This window comes from Heliangelus exortis, chromosome 14 (genome assembly GCF_036169615.1).
Source record: "Heliangelus exortis chromosome 14, bHelExo1.hap1, whole genome shotgun sequence".
Taxonomy (NCBI): domain Eukaryota; kingdom Metazoa; phylum Chordata; class Aves; order Apodiformes; family Trochilidae; genus Heliangelus; species Heliangelus exortis.
Genome location: NC_092435.1, coordinates 1,228,205 through 1,250,146, shown reverse-complemented (window position 1 = coordinate 1,250,146; position 21,942 = coordinate 1,228,205). Strand labels below are relative to the sequence as shown.

The window sequence follows — 21,942 nt, the reverse complement described above, 5'->3', positions numbered from 1 at the left end:
CTGTGATGTAGTAAAAAAAAAAAAATATATATATATATATAAAAAAATATATTTTTATATATAATATATAAATATATATATTTATGTATATATTATATATATTATAAATATATTATATATAAAAAAAATATATATATAGTGACACTCCAACACAGAGAGAGAAAGAAAGAGATGTGCTGTGTCACACACACAGTGTCTCAGACCTTTCCCATATAAAACACCACACTGTACATTAACTGTAATAAACCGCTATATAGGAAGCTCAGCATATACTACATACACAAAGTATATTGTCTGTAATATGTACTCCATACCCTGTATATTGTATGACACTCTACACAGTATAGTGGAGGTAATATATATATATAAAATATAAGGCATGAATATATAGGTAATACAGAGTATACAATGTATTATTATTCACTGTACCTAGTACATATTATATATAATATTGTCTGTAATATATCTGCAATATATATTATAGGCCCTGTATTATGTTGTATATGTCTGAATGATTTATAATAGTGTATGTAGTACATAATATATAATCTGATAGTATTTAATATATAATGTTTATATATATGTATAATGTATTTTTTATATAAATATATTTATATTTATATATTTATATTTATATTTATATTTATATGTATTTATATATATAAAGTGCCTATCACCATATTGATAAACATTCTTTGGAACCACTCTGACAACCTCTGACATGGTATCCAGCATGTGATGTACTGTATAATGCAAAATATATGTTGTGTACATGTTATATAATGTATTCTATATAATATAGCAATATTATAATAGTAGTATATGTTATAATGGTATTTAATATGTAACATACAGTATGTAACAAAGGATGTGTAGTCTTTAATACTTGATTATTCATAAAACAATGTAATAGATAGTGCATATAATGTATATATCATACTATACATTTATGTACATATATTGTATGTTACAATATTACACATATTGTGTAACTATCTACACAAGTGCACATTAGGGTGCAATATTTAGTAAATATGTATGGTTTAATGTATAGTATATAATACCAAACATACTGCACAGTGTACAATAGAGAATGTAGAATAGATATTATAGATATGTATTAGATATATAAAAATATAGATATATAATAATATATAGATATATAATAATACATCATATATTATATATTATAAATATCATATATTATAAATATCATATATTATAAATATTATATATTATAAATATATATTATAAATATTATATTACATATGATATATATATAATGTAACACTATATATGGTATATATAATAGAAAAATATAATAATATAGATATATAAACCACATTTAATGTACATTAATTATATGTACATTAATTATATGTACATTAATTATATGTACATTAGCAATGATAGATTAGCTGTTATATCTCTTTTATTATGTATATAACTGTACCACTGGTGCCACGCAGGGCACAGCTGTGCCCCGACAGCTGGGATGGGGGCCTTGGACACAGCATTTGGGGTGTTATTGGGGGGGGGGTGTTATTGGGGGTGTCTGTGGGTCCCTTCCTGCCCCCAGTGCCCATTGTTGGGTTTCCTCTGTCCCCCTCCATGTCCCTGGGACCCCCCCCCAGTGGGTGCCACCAGCTCCCTGCATCCTGGGGGGTTTTTGGGGCTGGGGGGAACCCCCTCTCCTCAGCCCAACCCAGGTGGGGTCTTTCTGTCCCCCCCCTCCTGCCCCCAGAGCCCAGGCAGGAGGGGCTGAGGCTGAGGTGAAGCCCCCAGCCCCAGGGGCTCCTTTCACCCCCTCCCCGCAGCACCACTTTGCTCCCTCCCCAGTTATTTTCCTTTCCTTGCTCTCAGATTTTTGTTTAAATACAAAAATGCCCCCAAACCCCAGGGTCTAAACCCCCGTGTGAGGAGGGGGGAGGGCTGCAGGCTGAGGTCGGTGCTTTTTGCTGAGTCCAGGACTCACAATTTGCAAATTTGTCTCAAATGGCTTTGACCCAAACATCTGAAACCTCTGAGGGGCTCCGGGGCAGAAGGGTGGGAGGAGGGAGAAGAGGAGGCAGAGCCTGGATGCAGGGAGGGGAGGGGGCTACAGGGGAGGTTTGGGCTCCATCTCCACAATAAAAATGAACAAATTCATCATAACAAAGGGAAAGGGACCTCACTTCTCTGATTTCATTTAGGAGAAAGCAGCCTGGGGCCTGGTTTTGCTTCATTTTCCTCCTGACTCAAAAATTAGGACAGAGGAAGAAGGAAGGGATGGGAAAGGAGCAGGGCCTGGGCTGAAGGACAACAGAAAAAGACCCAGGAAAAATTTTGAGAGCAACTTTAGTGAGGCAGAAACTCCCCCAGCACACAATTACATCAAATCAAAAGTCAGTGTTTTTAATATTTAGTTTATTAGAGCTACAAAACCAAGTTAAAATGACTACAACATCCACACGTGGACAGCACATTCCTAACTTCATTGAACGAGGACAGAGCAGTGGCCCAAAGGGCACAGAACCAGGGCCCAACTTCACAGCTGGGTTAAGACTCCTCAGCCTGGGGCAGCTCCTGCTGCTGGAGCAGAGGCAGAGCCCAGGTGTCCAGTGCAAAGGTGAAATTCTTTCAAGATTATGGATTAAATTGTACCCAAAGTGTTCACAGCTCAGTGAGCAACCTGAACAAATCACCTCCACTCACTACAGAAATTCCAGAGGAAAAAAAAAAAGTTTGATACCCTGGGCTCAAGTCCCCCACACATAAATATTTACAGAGAATTGGACACAAATTTGGAGCTGCTGGTGTTTGACCCCCTTGCTGATGCCAGGGGCTGTCAGACAGGACACACATCAGGCTTCTGCTGCAGCAAGACAGCCCAACACTTTCTTTTTTTAAAAAAAAAAAGTCACCAGCAACGTGGTCTAAGGAAGGAGAACACAACTCAGTCAGGGGGCCTCTTCTGGGCCCCTCAATCCAGCTCCTCTTTGATAGGGGTGCAGCCTGAGAAGAAGCTGGTGTTGCTACTCAGCATCCTCTTCTTTTTCTTCACAAAAGGAATCTGGTTCTCTTGAGACTCCTCATCTCTCAGCACGGAAGCAGCAGTGCTGGGTTTCTTCAAGTAAACTTCTTGGTCTGTGATGTCTTTCAGGACCTGTCAGAAAAACAAGATAATTCAGGAGTTGGGCCTGAAGAAGTCAGTCTGCACCTGAGCTGCCAGGCATCAGGAGTGGCTTCACTTCTTTACTCAGCTTAAAATTCCAAAGAAAGACAAATTCATGGGCTGAGCAGGAAGAGAAAGGATTTGAAACAGCATTCAGGGGATACACATGGGATAATTCTCAGCAACAGCAAAATTAGAGCTGCCAGAGCTCACAGTGGCTTAAGAACAGCAAGCTTGAACATAGATTGATCTGATTTTGTCTTGTAATCTCTGCAATTACCACTTCCTTCTTGCTGGAAGGTGAAACAGGACAGCATGGCAAGCCTGTCTGGCAAAGGTTTCATACTAAAACTTGATAATTCATACTCAAAACCTAAATACATCTGTGCTCTGTTCAGTTTTCTAGCAGCAGTCCCTCATTTTGTTTTTTGGGGTTTTTTTTTCCCCTCTTCAAGACCCATCACCAGCTGCACACACACACACACACACACACACACACACACACACAGAGCCACTGTTCCTCAGAGTTCCAGCAGTACCTTTGTGGTTGGTGTGACACACACAGGCTGGAAGAAAGTCTCCCCTGCAGTCACTTCAGTTGGGTCTTCAAGCTTGAAGGAACCTTCAGAGTCTTTCGTTTGGTCCTCACACCCTGTGGCATCCTGAGGGACAGAACAGGTTTCTACAACACCCATCCCACCCCTTCCTTCCCCACCAACAGCTGAAGAAGTACCAGGACTCCATAATCCACCTCAAGGAATTATTACAGAGGTCTCTAAGATCCAGGAGTGAGGCAGATATTTTTCAGCAAGAGGTCTAATGAACCTTCTTGGTGCTACAACCCTCTCCCCTTTTTCTTTAAAAAAAAAAAAAAGTTTTTGTGCCATCTGAAACTAAAATCACAATTTTGATTTACTAAGTGCAAAGGAAAGACCTGAACTGTCTTCAGGCCAGGGCTGACACCTGGCAGTAGGTAAATCCCTGTGAGCTGAGGCATCATGCAAACTTCTACACCTCCTGCAAGAGGTTCTGCTGGGGAAAACTCTTATTGAATTCCCCCAAATGAACACTGAATTCATAGGATCACAGAATGGTTTGGGTTGGAAGGGACCCTGAAGCCCATCCAGCTCCAGCACCCCCCGGATCAGGCAGCTCAAGTGACCTTGACAAACTGCACCTGCAGCCCAATCCCCCTCAGCCCCTCTGCTCCAACCCCCCGTGCAGTCCAGGTGCTGGGATCCATTCCCAGCAGGATTGCAGCACTACTCACTGGGAAGCTGGGATCTCTGTTCCTACATTTTGCAGGGTCACAGCTGCAGCCTTCAGTGCAGCCCACCTTCTGCTTCCTGCAGCCACACTGCTTGTTCCCACACCAGCCCTTGCAGGAGCACTGAGGAAAAGGAGGAGAGGAGGGATGTGCAGGAATTGTTTTGGGGTTTCATACAACACATCCACTGCTGCCAGCACCTGGAGCAACCTAAGGGAGATGTCCCCAAGCTGCCATGAAACTTTGTGTCATTGTCAGTCCTGCAAAACTGAGTCCTTTCCATCTCTGGCACCTGTTTCTCCAGTTCCTCAGTCCCTAAGCCATCCCAAAGGCTCCAGGTGCAGTGTCACAGAGCAACGTTTGCACACAGGAGGCAAAACCCAAGTTCCTGGGTTCCTCCATCTGGGTGGAGGTGACACAGCTGAGCTACTGCAGGGTGTGTCAGGGCAGGGAGGTTCTTTGCTGATCTGGGGATGTGAAGCAGGAGCAGGACCCAGCTGCCCAACACTGTGGTTCTGAAGGGAACAACATTTGGGTTCTGCTGGGCTGTGGCCATGGGCTCAGAAGAGCCAAATGTCAAGCACAAACCCTCCTTCCTGCAACATGCACCAAAAGAACTGCCCCAAACCCAAACCAGCAGCACTGTAGTTCAGAACTTTCCAGGTTGGGAAGCTCCAGTGAAAGGAACCTTAAAACTCATTGGCTTTTCTGTGGCAGTTGCTGACATTCCCAGACACTCACTGGTGGAATATGCAATAATGCCAGGCCAGCCCTTTTTCCCCCTAAAACAGCCCCCATGAAGGACTGAAGCTGCTGTCAGGGCTCCCTGCTGTGCTGCTGTCTGAAACACACAGTCCTGCCCAGGCACAGCCAGGACATCTCTCATGGCAGATGACCCACTCAATGAAAAACAGCTCAGGAAGGTGCTGCTGACTATTGGCAGCTTCTGCTCTGTCAGAATATGTCCAATATGTCCAATAACCAATGCCAGCACCTACACTCCCCCTGTTTCTCTGTACACACACCAGATCCTCAGGGATCCAGGCAAGTGAGTCCCTGTCAGTTAACAAGAAGGCAAAAGGTAACTGGATCTTACCCCTGTTATGTTTTTCTTGGTTCCTTTGACTGCCTTCACTGGAACCCAGTCTACATCCTCCACCTCCCCTCCAGACTCCTCTGAGTCAGAGAAAAGCTCTTCCACATCCATCCTGGGGGTCAGGGCTCGGGGTTTGGCCGTTGTTTGCCTTCGAGTCTTTGGCTACAGAGAGAAATGACAGGGGCTGAGGCTGAGGAGACACAGCTGGGGGGTTACATTTCATCAAGGCAGAGGCACCACCAAACTCCCATTCCCCTCAGACACCCAAGAAAGCTGCAGGGTTAATGAGGAGGCCAAAGATCAAGCTGCCAGGGATTACAAATTCAAGCTACCAGTTTAAACTGCTGGAGTTTGTAAAAATATTTACTTGATAAACCCTTGGAAAATGAATAGATTTGTGTCACAGTCTTGGTAAAGTGGTTTTACTCCATTTATTTCTCCCAACACCAAGATCTGACTTTTTTTGCAAGGCACATGATTAAATTTTGTGACAGATGCCTTGCTCCATGATTCAGACAGGAAATGCTACAGACACAACACCTGGGTTATTAAGGAAGATAAAAGTCAGACACAATTAGGTTGAGGAACACAGGGGGAGGTTGTGGTTGGTTTTTGAAGAGCTAAACTGGTGCAAGGGATTTTCAGAAGTGTTCTTTCTGAACACACAAAACCAGACCCCTGGAGGACTGCCTGAAGCAGAGAACAGGCTCCTCCAATAAGCAGAACAAGATGCCCTGTAAAAATCAGCTTGGGAGAAAGAAACAGAGACCATTAATTGCCAGCTTTTGAAAGAGAACCCAGGTACAACACGAGGATGAAAAGTGGGGTGCAGAATCTTTACCTTGGGTGGAATGTACTCAAAAGGAGAATCTGGGGACTCCAAAGGGATTTTCTGAATGTGTCGGAGCTTCTGTCCACTGGCAACTTGGAGGAGCAGCAGTTTCTGTCAAGAGAACAAAAATTAGCTTTGTAAATTCCATTAACCCAGCTGCCAAGAAGCTCTGGTGATTTATGTCTGTCCTGATCCCTACCTGTTTAAGAGTGTCATTTTCATGGAGAAGTTCTTGGTTCTTCTCACAAATCTCCCTCATTTTCTGCAGCTCTTCCTCCTGTTGGCAAGACAAGAGGAAATCCACAAGGTTTACACAGGGGTAGCTCCAGGAGCTCTCTGGAACAGATTTGTCTATTTGGATCTTCCTTGCAACACCAGCAGGGTTTCTTTCTCTCCTACAGGAGATCAGCTCAAACCTCTAAACCAGGCAAATCATTAGTGCTATCACCTTTATTTATGCAGAACACTTCAACACAGAGAATGGGATCCTCTCAGTGACCACATAAAACCTCCCTCTATTTCTAAGGCTTCTCTCTGAATTAAGTTCAATTAGTACTGATTTTGCTTTAACACATCACTGAACATGCCCTGCCACAGGGGCTTCTTACAACACTTAATTCTCTCAGAAAAAAGACAAAGTGCAGCCTGTAAGATGTCTATGATGAAGATAAAGCTCTTCCAAGTAAGAGGCAGCCCAAATAAGCTCACCCCCCCCTCAAGCCACACCCAGACACTCTACCTGGAACCTGAGTCTTTCTTGCAGCTGTTTCTCTTGCTCACTTAATGAATCCTCTAATTTCTTCTCCGCTGCTTCTTTCTGCTGAAATTGGCTGAGCAGGTACAGAACCTAAAAGGAACAAAGCAGAGGCAAAGAGGCATGATTTCATAGAGATATCTTCCAGCTCAGGCATTAAAGGGCTTAACAGTTTCAAAAAGATTCTTTCTGCCACTCTGAGCATAATTCTGGCCTGATCCACCTAAAGTCACCTTGTGCTCAGGTGTAACATTCTCACTTAAACACTGCAAGAAGTTACTGAATAAAACAACTTGCACAGGACAGAAGATGAACAGGGAGGTTCCTCAGGTTTTGTTAAGTTATCCTGCAGGACTCTCAACAAATCTTGGTCAGATAAACAGGAACAGAGCAGTCTCAGCACATCTCCTTTGCCTTTATCTCTAAGAAGATCTGGGAATCAGAGTGCCCAGACACAGGAGATCTCAAGATTTCTATCAGTTATATTCTACCTTCTCCTGGTGTTGTTGTTCCTGCACCAGAAGCTGATTTTGGCACTCAGCCTCCATCTCTGATAGGTGGTTTCTCTCTTCCAGCAGCATCTTTTGCACATCTGAGCAGGTGGCTTTGCTCTGCTGCAGGCTGCTCTCCAGCTTGCCCTCCTGCACTTTTGAGGAGACCAGCTGCAAGACAAAAGCAAGATAAATCACTTGGGTCCATGAGTTCCATGTTTCATGATGTCTGTTAGGACAGACAAGCTGCAGTCTGAAGGTGAAGCATTTCTATTTAACTTCCCAGTCACTGGAAGAACTGGAGCAGCCACCAGCAGCAAAGAAACTGAGGGAGAAATTGAGAGCAGACACCTGACAGGCTGTGTGGAAATGCAGAGAGCACCAAGCCTCATTAACAGGTCTAGATTCATCTCCTCCTGCAGCACCTAAAATCTGACTACTGGGGGACTCCAAAATGAATTCTCTCCCATGTTAGCTCCTCCCTTCTTCTTTCCTTTAATTCCCAAGCACCAGGGACTGATGTACAATTCCCATTGAGTTCCCTTGGTTCTACCTCCCCCAGGCTTGTTCAAGCTTCTCCCATCCCAACATCCCACTGCATCCACTCTAACCTGAGACTACTCCTCTTGTTTCCCTGCAGATTGCCTACTTGCCCAGCAAGTATTTCTATTTATGCAGTATATTTATTCTCTTCCACTTCCACAATTTGTCTCTTCCCTTTTACTATTCCCATGCAAGCTTTATGTAAGCCCAGCTTTAGCTGATAATGCCCAGACTTATGTTTATTCCATTTCCCTCTTCCCTGGGTTGTTTTTTTTTTTCATTTCACTGCCCAAACTGATAATGTACAGTACAGGAGAATATTAACCAGAAGTTGTTAGGGAAACAAATCTCATCCAGAGCACGAGTGCTTCACTTGAATTCCTCTCTGCTGTCCTGTGGCCTGTTAGCCACTCCCTTCCAACTCCTGGCTAAGCAGGCTTAGAGTTTTAGTTTTTAGCAATCAAATAGGGAAAAGAAATCAGACTTTACCTCTGCAAGGAGATACTTCAAAGCACACTTAGCCTCTAGGATTGTTGCAATGCTGTCCCAGCGCTGTTTTGCTCGTTCACTGTTGTCTGCATCCAGGAGTTTCTGCTGCAGATCTGCTATCTGGGCACTCCTGAGGGAGGGCAGGGAGAGGGACACCAGGTGACAATGCAGGAGAAAACCTGGGCGAGTGTCTGGCCTCAAATTACAGTTCCCAAAATATTAGGCAGAAGAACTCAAGGTAAAATTTTAACTGTTTAATACAGCAGCTAAAGTCTGCAGTGCTGTCCCAGGGAGTTCCTCATCCCCTCCACACTTCTGGTTACAAGTGTGGCATTTCCCTCATACAGAGATGCTCACAAACAGCTAAGGAAAATAAAGAGCAGCCCTAGTGACTGAGTAGTGTCCTCATATCCCCACATGAAAAAAACACATGGTCTTTCATATCATTTTTAGTGCCAATCTATAAGCTATTTTCCTCTCCTGTTTCACTGAGGGAGTAACTAGAAGGAAAAGAACACAAGGCTGTGCAAGTCAGCTTTGTCCTACAGCTTACCTGAGCTCCATCTCAGTTTCCAGGCTTTCTATCTGCTTGGTCATGGAGAGGTCACCCTCTGAGTGCTGCAGGTCTGCCAGGGAGTAGGTTCGTCTCTAAAGAACCACAGCAAGGGACACAGGGGAGCAAGAGGTGAAGAAATGCAACACAGGAGGAGTTGCCAAGAGGAGCAAAGAGGAGCCAGACTACTCCAAAAGCCTCCCACTATCTCTCCATAGCTTAAATTCCATTGCTCCTTCCCAAAAGGATAAAGTCTTTCCTAAGGGGTGTGAGACACTTGCATCCATCAGACACATTGCATTAATTAACAAATTACTTCAGCAGCTCTGTCCCCTGACAGAGGACAGTACCAACATGAACCCTTTCTGCCAGAGGGGGAACCACCTCCATCCTGACATCCCAAGGGAAAAGATCAAACAGGAGTAAGAGCCTGTGACAGCTGTTGCTGAGGTGGGGGACAGGGAAGGTGACATTGCCCTCTTCCTTACTCGGAGCTTTGGAGGGTGGTTTTCTCCTGCCTCTTTCTTCTCTTTAAGCTGGAGGAGCTCCTGTGCCAGGATTTTTCTGTCCTCCAGAAGGTCTGCGAGGTGCCGTCGAGCCTCTTCAGTGCTGACAAGAACCTCAACTTCATTTGCAAGCCAGTTCTGGAGAAAAACACCACCAAACCTCAAAAAAACCAGTATAGTGGTTGATTCAGTCTCAACTTCAGGACTGAATCCTGCTCTAAAATGCCCTCACAGATACAACTGGAGAACCACATCAATATGGAACTCTGTGTTCCTCCCCTCTGCTTTCCAGCCATCAACCCCACAGCACCCACTGAGTTCAGGGAGCTCAGTCTGCCCCTGGTTGGGATGCACAGGACATGGCCACCCACTTTTATCCGTGAAGCAATTCCTTCCATCCCCCTGTTCTGATTCTCCTTCCGTTTTTCTGCAGCCTCCCGTTGCTTCTGCAGAGCATCCTTCAGGCGTTTGTTAGCAGCTGCTGCCTGGAAAACATTGCCCACAAAACCCCAAAAACAGTGGTTACCACATCTGCCAGGGCTGAAAACATGAGCAAGACAGACACTGAGACAACGAGGAGAGAGCACAAGGGTCATAAAACCAGAACAATGTTAGAATGAAGACTATACTCCTCGACTTTATTTCCTTTGCTGAGATTCCCAGGCTAAAGAGAATCAGTTTCTGGGCCTACCAGTAGAAAAGAAAGCACCCAAAATGGTTTCAAGATTAATTTCACCCATACAGTCATCCCCAGTTTTGAACTGCAGCTTTCACATCCCCCATCTAAGTTTATTTTATGCTTTCTAGCTTGCAGCTCTGCAATAGCTTTGCCACAGCAGCCCAATGCTCAGAGGGTGCTTCACTCTAAGGAGCAGATTTAACTAAAATCCCTCAAAGACTGGGGATTTTAGTTAAAGGTTTTCCTACAGGGAGAGAAGCCCCTTCCTCCAGGGCATCACTCTGCTCTTAAGGAAGTTTCTGCCTATGCAATGGCAGCCTCCAACCAGACTCTGCAGAGCCTTGAGGGGTCTTCAGGGGCCTCCTTACCTCTTCAGTTTTGCGGCGCAGGACGTTTGCCTGCTTCTGGAAATCTCTCTCTAGCTTGAGGAGCTCATACTGCCTCTTCCGATCCTGCAGGGGAGTTGGGGAGAGAGAGGCAGAGGGGAAAAAAAAAAAAAATCATGCCACATCAATGCCTTTGGCCAGTTTCATGCTTCTTGGAACAAAATAATTATATTTGCTGCTCTGCAATGCCAATGCTTGGTGATGATAATGTCACTGATCACCACAAGCTTAAGCCATGCAGTGTCTGTGAGAACAAGTGGCTGTCAGGCTGAAAGTGGCTAGAGACACCCCCACGCTTCCCACCAGAAAGGTTGAGGGGTCTGAATGCTGCAAGAGGCTGCAGACCAAAAGCTGAAGACTTTGTCCATCCCCAGGCACTGGGGAACAAGCTGCTTACAGCAAGACCAGACTCCCAGGCACAGATGTGTTGTCCATTACACTTGAATGGTACAAGCCAGCTGGGTTTCATTAAAATTCTGTTTACCTGCAGATTCAATATTCCTTTGAAAGTTTAAATACCTCCTATTCCATGGCCAAATATATACATAATAAATAAATATATTTGCCTTCTGCTTTAGAGCTGAATCAGGACAACTGTGTTGATAGCTTTAGGGTTGCCAGACACAAACAAGTGAGTCAATTTACCACAACTGGTGAAAGGTGGCAACCAGATGAACTGGTGTTATCTTCAAAGCATTCTCCAGATGTTTTTCAGATGCAAATTAAACAAGGCCTCGCAGCAAACACTCTAATTGTTTGTTTTCCTCTTTAGAGAGAGGGAAGGTTTGGGGGCTTATTGTTTGCTCACCCTTTCTTTCAGCTGGATCACTTCCTTGTCCTTCTCTTGTTTCCATTGCCTGAATTTCTCTGCATCCTCTTTCATCCGACGCATCAGCTGCACCCTTTGGTTTTTCATTTCCTGAAGAAGAGAAAGGGCTGCAAGAATTGGCCAGTACTTGCATTTTGGGCACTTCCAACATACATTCCCCCCCAGTGTGTCTGTCAGGGTCGTGGAGTGGCAAATGGGAAAGATTAAAGTGTGCTGAGTACACTGAGTGCCCAAGGACACTCACAAAGTGCTAAAACTCAGGAGTTAATTTTTTTTAAAGGCACAAAGGGAAGAGAAACACACACAGAGTATACAGAGGGAAATCAAAGTGAATCAAGTGTTCTGACTGAGGCAATAAATTATCAGAACAGCCAGAAGACACTCTGGACTTCTCTCATTCCTGCAAGTCTCTGTAGTCACCAGCCACCATGGTCATGAAGCCAGAGGAATCTTGCCAAAAAAGTGTTCTCAGTCTAACAAAACAGAAAGCAAGTGCCTTTGGTCTGGAACCTGCTCTGTCTGCACTACAACAAGCCCAAGAACTTCATGCTGGAGTTACTTACCCTGATCTCCTGGTTCAGTTTGGAGACTGTGCGTTCTGTGGATTCCTTCAGCTTCAGGAGCTTGGACTGCTCATTCAGCTTTCTCTTCAGCTCATTAATTTGCCCTTCCAGCTCCTGAAGCCTTTTCCGACGCCGCTCGCTCAGTCTGAGGGGAAATGGCACTTTAAAAACAGCCCCCCAGTAACTGTTGTCCTCAAACAAGTATTCTTTCCAACTTCAGAGACACCTTTTGAACAAGGTGTGCATTATGTGTGTATTATCAGCTTTCCCACTAGTGAGAGCCCCCTGTCAGGTTCCCCTGCAATCCACACAGCTCACCAGGCAAGTTAAAGGGATGTACTGGCATCAAAATAAGAGTTTTTACCAATAGAAGTGCAAGACAGTAATTTTCACAGGTTCATTAACACAATTTTCTGTGCTATAGAACACACAGCTATGTCACACTTACTTGGCTTGGTTGACATCCTTCTTTGCCATATGCAGAGCAAGGATCAACTCCTCCTTTTCTTTTTGCAAACTGCTGACCTCCAATTCCAGATCCTTGATGTTAGTCTAGAGAGGACAAGAGTAGTAAGTGACCAGATCAAAACCTTGAAATCCCACCTGAGACAGAGCTCTAAGACAAGGAGGCTTTGAGAAACCAGGTTCCTTTTCAACAAGTTGTAAACCACCTTATTTCAGAGATGGGAGACCCAGCACAGCTGGTGAACAGAGGAAGCATTTCAGAAGAGTTTACCTGGTACTGGGACTGAATGGGCTCCAGCTGGCTGTCATTCTGTGTCATTTTTTTGGCAAGTGCCTCTTTCAGAGTCAGAGCTTTATTCAGTTCAAGCAGCTCTTTGGACATCTGTGCTTGACGGAGGGCATGTTGAGTGGTGAAGTCATCTGAGGACCTCTTGGTGTCCTGGCCCATTTCTGCTTCCTGGAGGAGATAGAGCAATGATTGGAGAGGTTTAAAAGCTCTTGAACCACGTGACCAGCTTTTGCAGAACATTTCAGAGTCACTTTTTTTCATAAAAAATGAAGACATTCAGAAATGAGGTTACTCATCTTGAACACACTGAGCAGGTGTAGAACACAGGTGTAGAAATGCAGCACATACAAAAGGGGCACATTATTTACCAGACATTTGGAACAGGAAACTAGCACAGGGACAAAGGGGGGAGAAGTGATGATAAAAAAGTGCCCTTGTTGAGGTCTGCACTGCCAGACATCCCTTACTTACAGCTGTGCCATCCTGTTCAGAGTTTGCCACCTCTGCAGCAGCATCCATTGTAGCAGCATTTTCACTCTATGGAGGACAAAGAAGAAAATTCTGGTAAAAAAAAGAAAGCTGAAGAAGCCTGGGTTTCATTAGGCAGGGGCTCTTCTCTCCCTGGATTCAGTCTCACCTGGAACTGCACCAACATTTGCTGCAGGCTGCGAATCACCTCCACGTTCTCTTTGAGCTCCTCATCATCCAGAGTCTCTGCCAACTTCTGCAGATCAAGCTTGCACCTGCAATGCAGCCATGGGAATAAATCCCTGAGCACTGCACAGCACCTCCATGTCACACATGCCAATGAGGAACAGTTTTCCCCATTGGATATAGAAATAAGGTCTGGATGAACAAACACACTGACTGGATACAGTTTATCCCAACAAAAAAAATTAATACTGAAAGACATCTCCTCAGCAGGGACAGGGTGTGGAAACACTTACACAGCATGTTGCTGAAGTTGTTCTAGCTTGGCATTCATCTTCTCATTTTCTTGTTCTGTCTGAGAGAAGTCAGAATTATGCAAATTGTAGGAGAAGCAAAAAAAGAAACCAGAAAACAGAATTTATTTATAGCAAAAGACACGTTGTCAGCCTGGGCCAAACCAATGTACTGCAAGATCTGGCATGATCATTGCCACTGATGTGTTAGCCTTAACACCCTGCAGTGAATTAAAACAAAGGAGAAGAGGGTGGGGAAGAGATGAAATGCACAAGTGCTGGCATTTAGAACATAAAACCAAGAAAAAAATCTGAAAGATTCAGGTCTCCTTTTCCCCACTGATGTCACCAGCTCTCTAGGTTCTGAGAGGCTCTGGAAGACTTTTGGTTGTGCCTGAGAGCTGGATAATTGAAATAAATGTGAAAGGAACATTAAGGAGACTCCTAATGTGACATTAGTACAGGAACTGCTATTGATTTATCAGCAGCTAAAAGGGGAAGTCATGGAACTTAAAAGCTCTTCCTGGGGAGCTGATCTTACCAGAATGATCCTCTCCAACATCTGTGCTGTCTGACCTGCTGCCTCACTCAGCCCTCGGCTCAGCTTCTGGTTCTCCTCCATCAGGGACTGGTTCTTCTCCATCAGGGACTGCAGATTCTCTGATGGTGCCATGCTACTGAAATATGAAGTTTGGTTGTGAACACGACTTCACTGGAGGTTTGTAACAGCACTGAAATGACTCCAAAGCTTCCTAAGTAACTTCAAATAAGCATAGGCTGCAGCAGATGAGCACAAATAACTGTAAGGACTCTAATCTTAATTAAAAAAAAAAATTCTAAGTACTGCTGCATACCAAAAGCTGATATTGGCAAGAGAAGAATTTTTTATTTTTCCACAGTAACAGTTTAAGCCATGGCAAATCCAAACTGCATGCATATGGGTTTTGAAGCATCCTCAGAAGCCAACACCTACACAATCCAATTCTTCCTTAAAATTTGAGGCTTTAAGAAAAATGGAGGTGGGAGGTACTACATTAGAGGGAGGTAGAGAGGTGAAAAAGAAGTCTGAGAAATAGATATTTAGGATATTTCCTAGATATTTAGATATTTCCTGGTGCCTCTTATAGTTCCTGCAACTGATGTTTGCAAACTTAAGGGGTTTGCTGCAAAACTCAATGACCCATCCATGGGTGGAATTTCAGTGAGCATGACACAGAACAAGGGGAGGAAAAATAATTGTCCAAATCCTACCAAAAATCAAGTGGTTTGCTGTACCATTATTCTACAACAGCATATGGAGCAAATATATGATTCTATAAGGGAGCTAGAGCCTTTGCTGGTGTGTGACAGCCATCAAGATACCATGAGCACTGCTGTAAAAATCTTACTTGATAGACACTGGGAGGGCTCCTCCATGGGCCTGGAGCAGCAACACCTGCAGCTGCTGTACCTGGAAAGACAATTATTACCTGTAAATCTCTCCCATACTGTAACCAGGTGATTGAAGGAACACTCTTAAGATCCTTAATCTTAATGACTAAGAATCACTTGTTCCAACTGGCCTTTTCCCACTGGCAGGCAACGATTTGTTCAGAGGGGAAGAAATGTGCATCCCAATAACATTTTTGTAAGGCATTGAATAGGTGCTGTACAGTTAGCAGAAATATTATTTTCCTCCCAGCACTTACACAGGCCTCTCCAGAACAAAAGAAACACAAAATAAATGGTTTGCAGACACTGTGTAGCTGAGCACCCTACATCTTTGCTTTGCTGTATAACTGGGCTTGGTACCAAAAGGATAAATCTAGAACCATGGAATCATTTTGCCTGGAGAAGATGTGGAAGATCACCACATCCAGGCATTAACCCAGCACTGCCAAGATCTACTCCTCCCTCAGGAGGAAGGCACCCAGTACCTGCTGCTTCAGATGCTGCAGCTCAGCTGCCTGGGGGTCAAGGTTGACAATTGGTTTGTTTTTTATTTTCCTTGCTCTGTCAGCATAACGCAGAGTGTTCAGAGTTTCTTCCATGTTGGAATCTGCTGGGCTCACACAGGCAATCATCAGAGTGTGGCTGTTACCACCCAGAGAATCTGAGAAGGAAAACAAGGCACAACCCATGCTTTGAGAGAAAACAAGAATTAGCAGGAAGAAGAAATCATCACTAAGATATCTAAGAGCACGAGTCCATACTACAGCTAGAAAATACTCAGCTGTAGGACACAGCAAGTAGCTGCCTGTAGGTGCCTTTCTTATCTTTCTGCTCTGCCCCAGAAGAATTACTGGCCAAGGAAGGTCTCTGCTCAGAGCATGAAGCTGCATGGCATTCCAGCCCTTGTTTTTTTTGGTTTTACAGACACACACTTGCTGCAGGAGATCTTTCAACCACAAAAAAATCCAGCTCTGCATAACTCACTTTCTCTTTATTAGATATTTCCAGAAATGGAAACACTGAGGAGCATCACAATAACAGATCTCTGCTTCCAGACTTAACTTCTCACCTTCCTTCACCCTTCCCCAAAATTTCCCTACTTTCAACCCATTACACAGGAACTGCAAAAAGAGCAAGACTCATTTACAAATAAGTAACTGTAATCAAGAAATGAAGAGTGACAAAAAAAGGTCTGGTTTCATTGAGAAGAGGAATTAAACCCATAAAAGCAATCCCTTTGTCAAAGCAGCTCCCATTTTGAGCTGTTGTTACATGGCTGTAGGTGGTTTTTTGCTACTTTCAAGTGCATCAGTTGGCTCAGGCTGTATCATGCCCTGTCTCTTACCTTGCAGCAGCCTTGTCAACTTGGAGTCTCTGTAGGGGACAAACCCCCCCTTTTTATTTTCCTCCCCAAGAGCACTGATCACATTCCCCAGGCAGAGGAGACCTCGGTTGATGTTGATACCTGCAGAGAAACACATGGTGGTGAGGAGAACTACTTAACAGCTAGCAATTAGTAATCCTCTTTTTTTTTTTTTTTTTTTTTTTTTTAAAAAAAAGAACTGCTTTGCTTTTCCTGACAAGGACTCCATTTGTTAACCCAGCTGGTGAGAAACCCAAGTTATACCAGTCTTTGTCCTACAGACCTTCTTTTAGTCTGTCTCCCTCAGCCTTGGTCTTCTTTTGCCTCTCAGAGCCAGCAAGATCAACCAGGTGCAGCTTGGAGTGAAAACTGCTGTTCCTGTGGCAGAAACAGATGGGTTTACTCTCTCAGGTAACCATAAAAATAAAGGTGCTGTTCAGTGGTTACTACACTTGAGCTACCAGGCTGAAAAATCTCTCACGTATCTGAGACAACCAAATAAAGGCAGGAGGGACCTGGACAGACTGGAGAGTTGGGCTGATCCCAACGGGATGAGGTTCAACACAAGAACCCCATGGGGAGCTCCAGGCTGGGCACAGAGTGGCAGAAAGGGAGCTGGGAGTCTGGATTGCCAGGAAGCTGAAGAGGAGCCAGCAGTGTGCCCAGGTGGCCAAGAAGGCCAATGGCATCCTGGGCTGGCTCAGGAACAGCGTGGCCAGCAGGTCCAGGGAAGGGATTCTGCCCCTGTGCTCAGCCCTGGGGAGGCCACAGCTTGAGTCCTGGGTCCAGTTCTGGGCCCCTCAGCTCAGGAAGGAGATTGAGGTGCTGGAGCAGGTCCAGAGAAGAGCAAGGAGGCTGGGAAGGGATCCAGCACAAGTGCTGTGAGGAAGGGCTGAGAGAGCTGGGGGTGTTGAGGCTGGAGAAGAGGAGGCTCAGGGGAGACCTCATCACTCTCTCCAACTCCTTGAAAGGAGGTTGGAGCCAGGGGGGGGTTGGGCTCTTTTCCCAGGCAACTCTCAGCAAGACAAGAGGGCACAAGAGGTCTCAAGTTGTGCCAGGGGAGGTTTAGGTTGGACATTAGAAAGAATTTCTTTCTGGAGAGGGTGATCAGCCATTGGAATGGGCTGCCCAGGGAAGGGGTGGATTCTCCATCCCTGGAGATATTTCAAAAGAGCCTGGATGTGGCACTCAGTGCCATGGGCTGGGAACCACGGGGGGAGTGGATCAAGGGTTGGACTTGATGAGCTCTGAGGTCCCTTCCAGCCCAGCTGATTCTATGATTCTAGGATTCTATGAAAGAAAGAAACTGCCTCAAGAGTAACCCAGCTGAGCTCATCCAAGACCAAAAGGGAATGACAAGACTATGAAATGGAGTAAGTCTGACTCCCAACAGGTGCTAGGAGTGGCTGGATGCTCACACTTACTTGTCACTTTTCTTTTTCTGGTCAATACAGATAGTGAAGATGGCATGGGAACGGGAGGACTGGGAGTTCATTGCTGTGGAGGCCACGGTTCGGGAATTGTTCCCTTGCTCCAGGCAGGACACAGTATCCTGGGCACAGCTGACACTTCTTTCTGTTAACCCTACAATCTGTAGCCAGGAAAAAAAGCATTATTAATCCTCTACACTCCAACCTACATCAGAAAAATTATCCTTTGAGCAGACAAAGTGAAGTCTGTGTAAATGTGTGTCCACGGGAACCACTCACTTCCAGGTGTGGATTCCCTAAAAATTTGTTCTGAACTCCTTATCAGTAACCAAGTCACATCACCTCCCCCTCATCCTACTCCTACACACACACCCCCCAAATTCCTCTGTGTCTGCTTGAGCTCAGTGAAGGGATCTGAAGTACAACATTCTCATTCAGCCTTCAAAAAAAAAGGCAGAGCAGGACTTGGAAGTGGCTTTGTCATGGATGTGTAACCCTCCTGCTGCTCCTCTGGGTGTTCAGGATCACTGAGACATCAATTTTGAGAGATATGTGTAGTTGTGATTAGCACCAACCAAAGAGCAGTGCCCAGGAGTCACAGTTATTTCCCTCCTGAGCCCTCTCACCCCCCCATGCACCCACTCCTGAGGGCAGCAGACCTTGATGCCTTCCTTGGGATCCTCCCGGATGCTGATTTGGGAAGATCGTTCCCTGGATGGGCACAGCAGGTCCAGAATATCCTCATTGTAGATCTGCAAGCAGCAGGACAGCAGCTCAGAGCTGGCAGCCTTGCCAGAGAGTGATTTGCACAAAGAAGGAGGTACAATCCCACTGAAATTGGAGCTGTGATCCCCCATGCACTTTACTTTTAGGGAAAGCCCCCTAGGACCCAGAATGCAGCTTCTGACAAGCCCTGATGTGGTCTAAAGTTGTGATTTAAGCAGGAGGTGGCACCATTAAAGCTCAATTTACCTGCAATTCACAACTGTGGAATTGTTGGAAAAATTAAAATAAAGTTTTTACCTCTAGATAGGAAACTTTGAGGACGAATTCCCAGTCCTGCCTCTGCTCCTTCTCCTTAAAGAGCATCTTGATGACCCGAGGGATGACCCCCACACTGGGCTCGTGCTCCTGGTTGGCAGTGTAGGTTCCTCCCATGGAGTAGGTTTTTCCAGACCCTGTCTGTCCGTAGGCTAAGACAGTAGCATTATATCCTGGGGGAACAAAGGGCACCTGGATCAGGCAGACACGTGGGAACCAGGGGATGCTTTGAGGAGCAAAGCTACACCCAGCAAAGACACCCTGCTGACCTGTCACTTAGAACCAGAGAACCACAGAATGGGCTGGGTTGGAAGGGACCTCAGAGCTCATCAAGTCCAACCCTTGCTCCACTCCCCCCGTGGTTCCCAGCCCATGGCACTGAGTGCCACATCCAGGCTCTTTTGAAATATCTCCAGGGATGGAGAATCCACCCCTTCCCTGGGCAGCCCATTCCAATGCCTGATCACCCTCTCCAGAAAGAAATTCTTTCTAATGTCCAACCTAAACCTCCCCTGGCACAACTTGAGACCTCTTGTGCCCTCTTGTCTTGCTGAGAGTTGCCTGGGAAAAGAGCCCAACCCCCCCCTGGCTCCAACCTCCTTTCAGGGAGTTGGAGAGAGTGATGAGGTCTCCCCTGAGCCTCCTCTTCTCCAGCCTCAACACCCCCAGCTCCCTCAGCCCTTCCTCACAGGACTTGTGCTGGATCCCTTCCCAGCCTCCTTGCTCTTCTCTGGACCTGCTCCAGCACCTCAATCTCCTTCCTGAGCTGAGGGGCCCAGAACTGGACACAGGACTCAAGCTGTGGCCTCCCCAGGGCTGAGCACAGGGGCAGAATCCCTTCCCTGGACCTGCTGGCCACGCTGTTCCTGAGCCAGCCCAGGATGCCATTGGCCTTCTTGGCTACCTGGGCACACTGCTGCCTCCTCTTCAGCTTCCTGGCAATCCAGACTCCCAGCTCCCTTCCTGCCACTCTGTGCCCAGCCTGGAGCTCCCCATGGGGTTCTTGTGTTGAACCTCATCCCGTTGGGATCAGCCCAACTCTCCAGTCTGTCCAGGTCCCTCTGCAGAGCCCTCCTGCCTTCCAGCTGATCCACACTCCCCCCAGCTTGGGGTCACCTGTGAATTTGCTGCTGATGGACTCAATCCCCTCATCTAAATCCTCACTAAAGATATTAAACAGCACTGGGCCCAACACTGATCCCTGGGGGACACCACGGCCGCCATTTTGCTGCAGCCCCGTTCAGCACCACTCTCTGGGCCCGGCCCTCCAGCCAGTTCCTAACCCAGCACAGATGCCCCTGTCCAAGCTGTGGCCTGACAGCTTTTTCAGGAGAATGCTGTGGGAGATGGTGCCAAAGGCCTTGCTGAAGTCCAGGTAGAGCACATCCACAGCCTTCCCCTCATCCACTCCTCACAGCAGTGACAGGAGTCACTGGAAAGCTCCCCAAAGCAGGGATAGAATTATTATTCCAGCTCTTCTGGAAGTCTGCTCCTTTACTGGAGTTAGTCATAGAAACCCAGAGGAATTTGCCTGGAGCATCCAGCGTAGGATGCCTATCAGTTCATCCTGTCATCTTGGCAACATAATTTTGCTTTGTAGCAATAAGTTCAGGAACCAAAATGAACCCACAGAGGTTATTTTGTCAGCCCTATGGAGCACAACAGGCAGGATCTCACTAGAGGCTGCAGTCAGCACCCAGACAGCACAGGGCCTTACTTTCTGAGAAGATCCCAGGAGAAATGAGTTAGAACTGAGATTTCCAGATCAGTGCCTTTCCCCACACAGCTAAGCCCACCAAAACCCCCAGTATTTTACACCAGACCTTGGTTTGAGCTAGCACAAACCTTTGAAGATGCCTCGAATCAGAGGGGCAACAGCTGTGTTGAAGACCTCCTCTTGCTCAACAGAAGGGTCGAACACGTAGTCATAGGTGAAGGATTTGTCAGTACCCACCACCACCTGCCGAGGAGGAGGAGGAGGAGGAGGAACAGGGCTGCCCACACCGGACCAGCAGCCACCCGGGACCAGGGGGCATGGGGACAGGGCCACCCCCGGGGCCGTGGGGACAGGGCCAGCCTCACCTGCGGCTCCCCGGGCACGAAGGACAGGCACATCTGGCACCCTTCGCTCCTCTCCTTCGGCACCAAGGGCCGGCAGCGCAGCGCCACACGCACCGGGATCCCCTTCTCATCTTCCCTCCCCATCTTCAGTCACCCTGACCGCCCTGCCGGGGAACCGAGACGGGTCAGGCCTCGCAGGAACGGTACCAAATCGGTACCGACATGGCGGGGCCCAGCGCTGCCAACCATAACCCCCAGGGGGTCAGGGAAAGCCCGGCGTGAACCGCGGAAGACGGGGGAACCAAGAGAGGCCCCGAGGAGCCCGGGGATCGCAGGGACCCGTGAGGGGCCGAAGGGGAGCCCGTGAGGGGCTCAGGGGGAGCTCATGAGGGGTCTGGGGAATCTCAGGGACCTGTGAGGGGCCCAAGAGGAGCCCGTGAGGGGTCTGGGGAATCTCAGGGACCCGTGAGGGGCCCAAGAGGAGCCCGTGAGGGGCTCAGGGGAATCTCAGGGACCGGTGAGGGGCTCAGGGGGAGCCCGTGAGGGGCCCAGGCCCCGCCGCCGATCTCCGGCCCAGCCGCACCAGGCCGGGCTCAGTACGGGCCAGGCGGGGCCGCACAGGGCGAAGGGAAGGGGACGCGGCGGCCCCCAGCCCGTCTCCGGCGGTTCCTGAGGGGAGCGGAGCGGTCCCGGACCCACCTGGAGCCGCCGCCTCCTCCCGTCGCGATGGCGGCGCCGCAACCGCCAACATTCAAACCAGAGCCGCGCGCCGCAAC

At 46.8% G+C, this 21,942-nt stretch overlaps 1 protein-coding gene across 3 annotated transcripts; it reads right to left on the bottom strand.

Annotated features, from left to right (window-relative positions):
• Positions 1-2,893: 2,893 nt before the first annotated feature.
• Positions 2,894-21,894, bottom strand: KIF4A (kinesin family member 4A). Of its 3 annotated transcripts, XM_071758085.1 has the most exons (31): positions 21,866-21,894; positions 21,188-21,330; positions 20,951-21,065; positions 19,088-19,278; positions 18,724-18,816; positions 18,059-18,225; positions 16,918-17,012; positions 16,617-16,736; positions 15,757-15,932; positions 15,229-15,290; positions 14,382-14,517; positions 13,844-13,902; positions 13,534-13,639; positions 13,368-13,433; positions 12,879-13,064; positions 12,591-12,694; positions 12,143-12,287; positions 11,559-11,669; positions 10,733-10,816; positions 10,057-10,170; positions 9,668-9,823; positions 9,180-9,274; positions 8,627-8,756; positions 7,595-7,765; positions 7,089-7,196; positions 6,549-6,626; positions 6,359-6,460; positions 5,518-5,679; positions 4,425-4,544; positions 3,694-3,816; positions 2,894-3,145 (listed from the first exon to the last, which is right to left on the bottom strand). In XM_071758085.1, exons 2-31 carry the CDS (start codon positions 21,308-21,310, stop codon positions 2,963-2,965), a joined length of 3,681 nt encoding a protein of 1,226 aa, XP_071614186.1. In that variant the 5' UTR covers positions 21,311-21,330; positions 21,866-21,894; the 3' UTR covers positions 2,894-2,962. The 3 variants fall into 3 exon arrangements, with proteins under 3 accessions (XP_071614186.1, XP_071614187.1, XP_071614188.1); XM_071758086.1 differs by lacking the exon at positions 21,866-21,894 and having other exon boundaries at positions 14,382-14,514; XM_071758087.1 differs by lacking the exons at positions 4,425-4,544; positions 21,866-21,894.
• Positions 21,895-21,942: the final 48 nt, after the last annotated feature.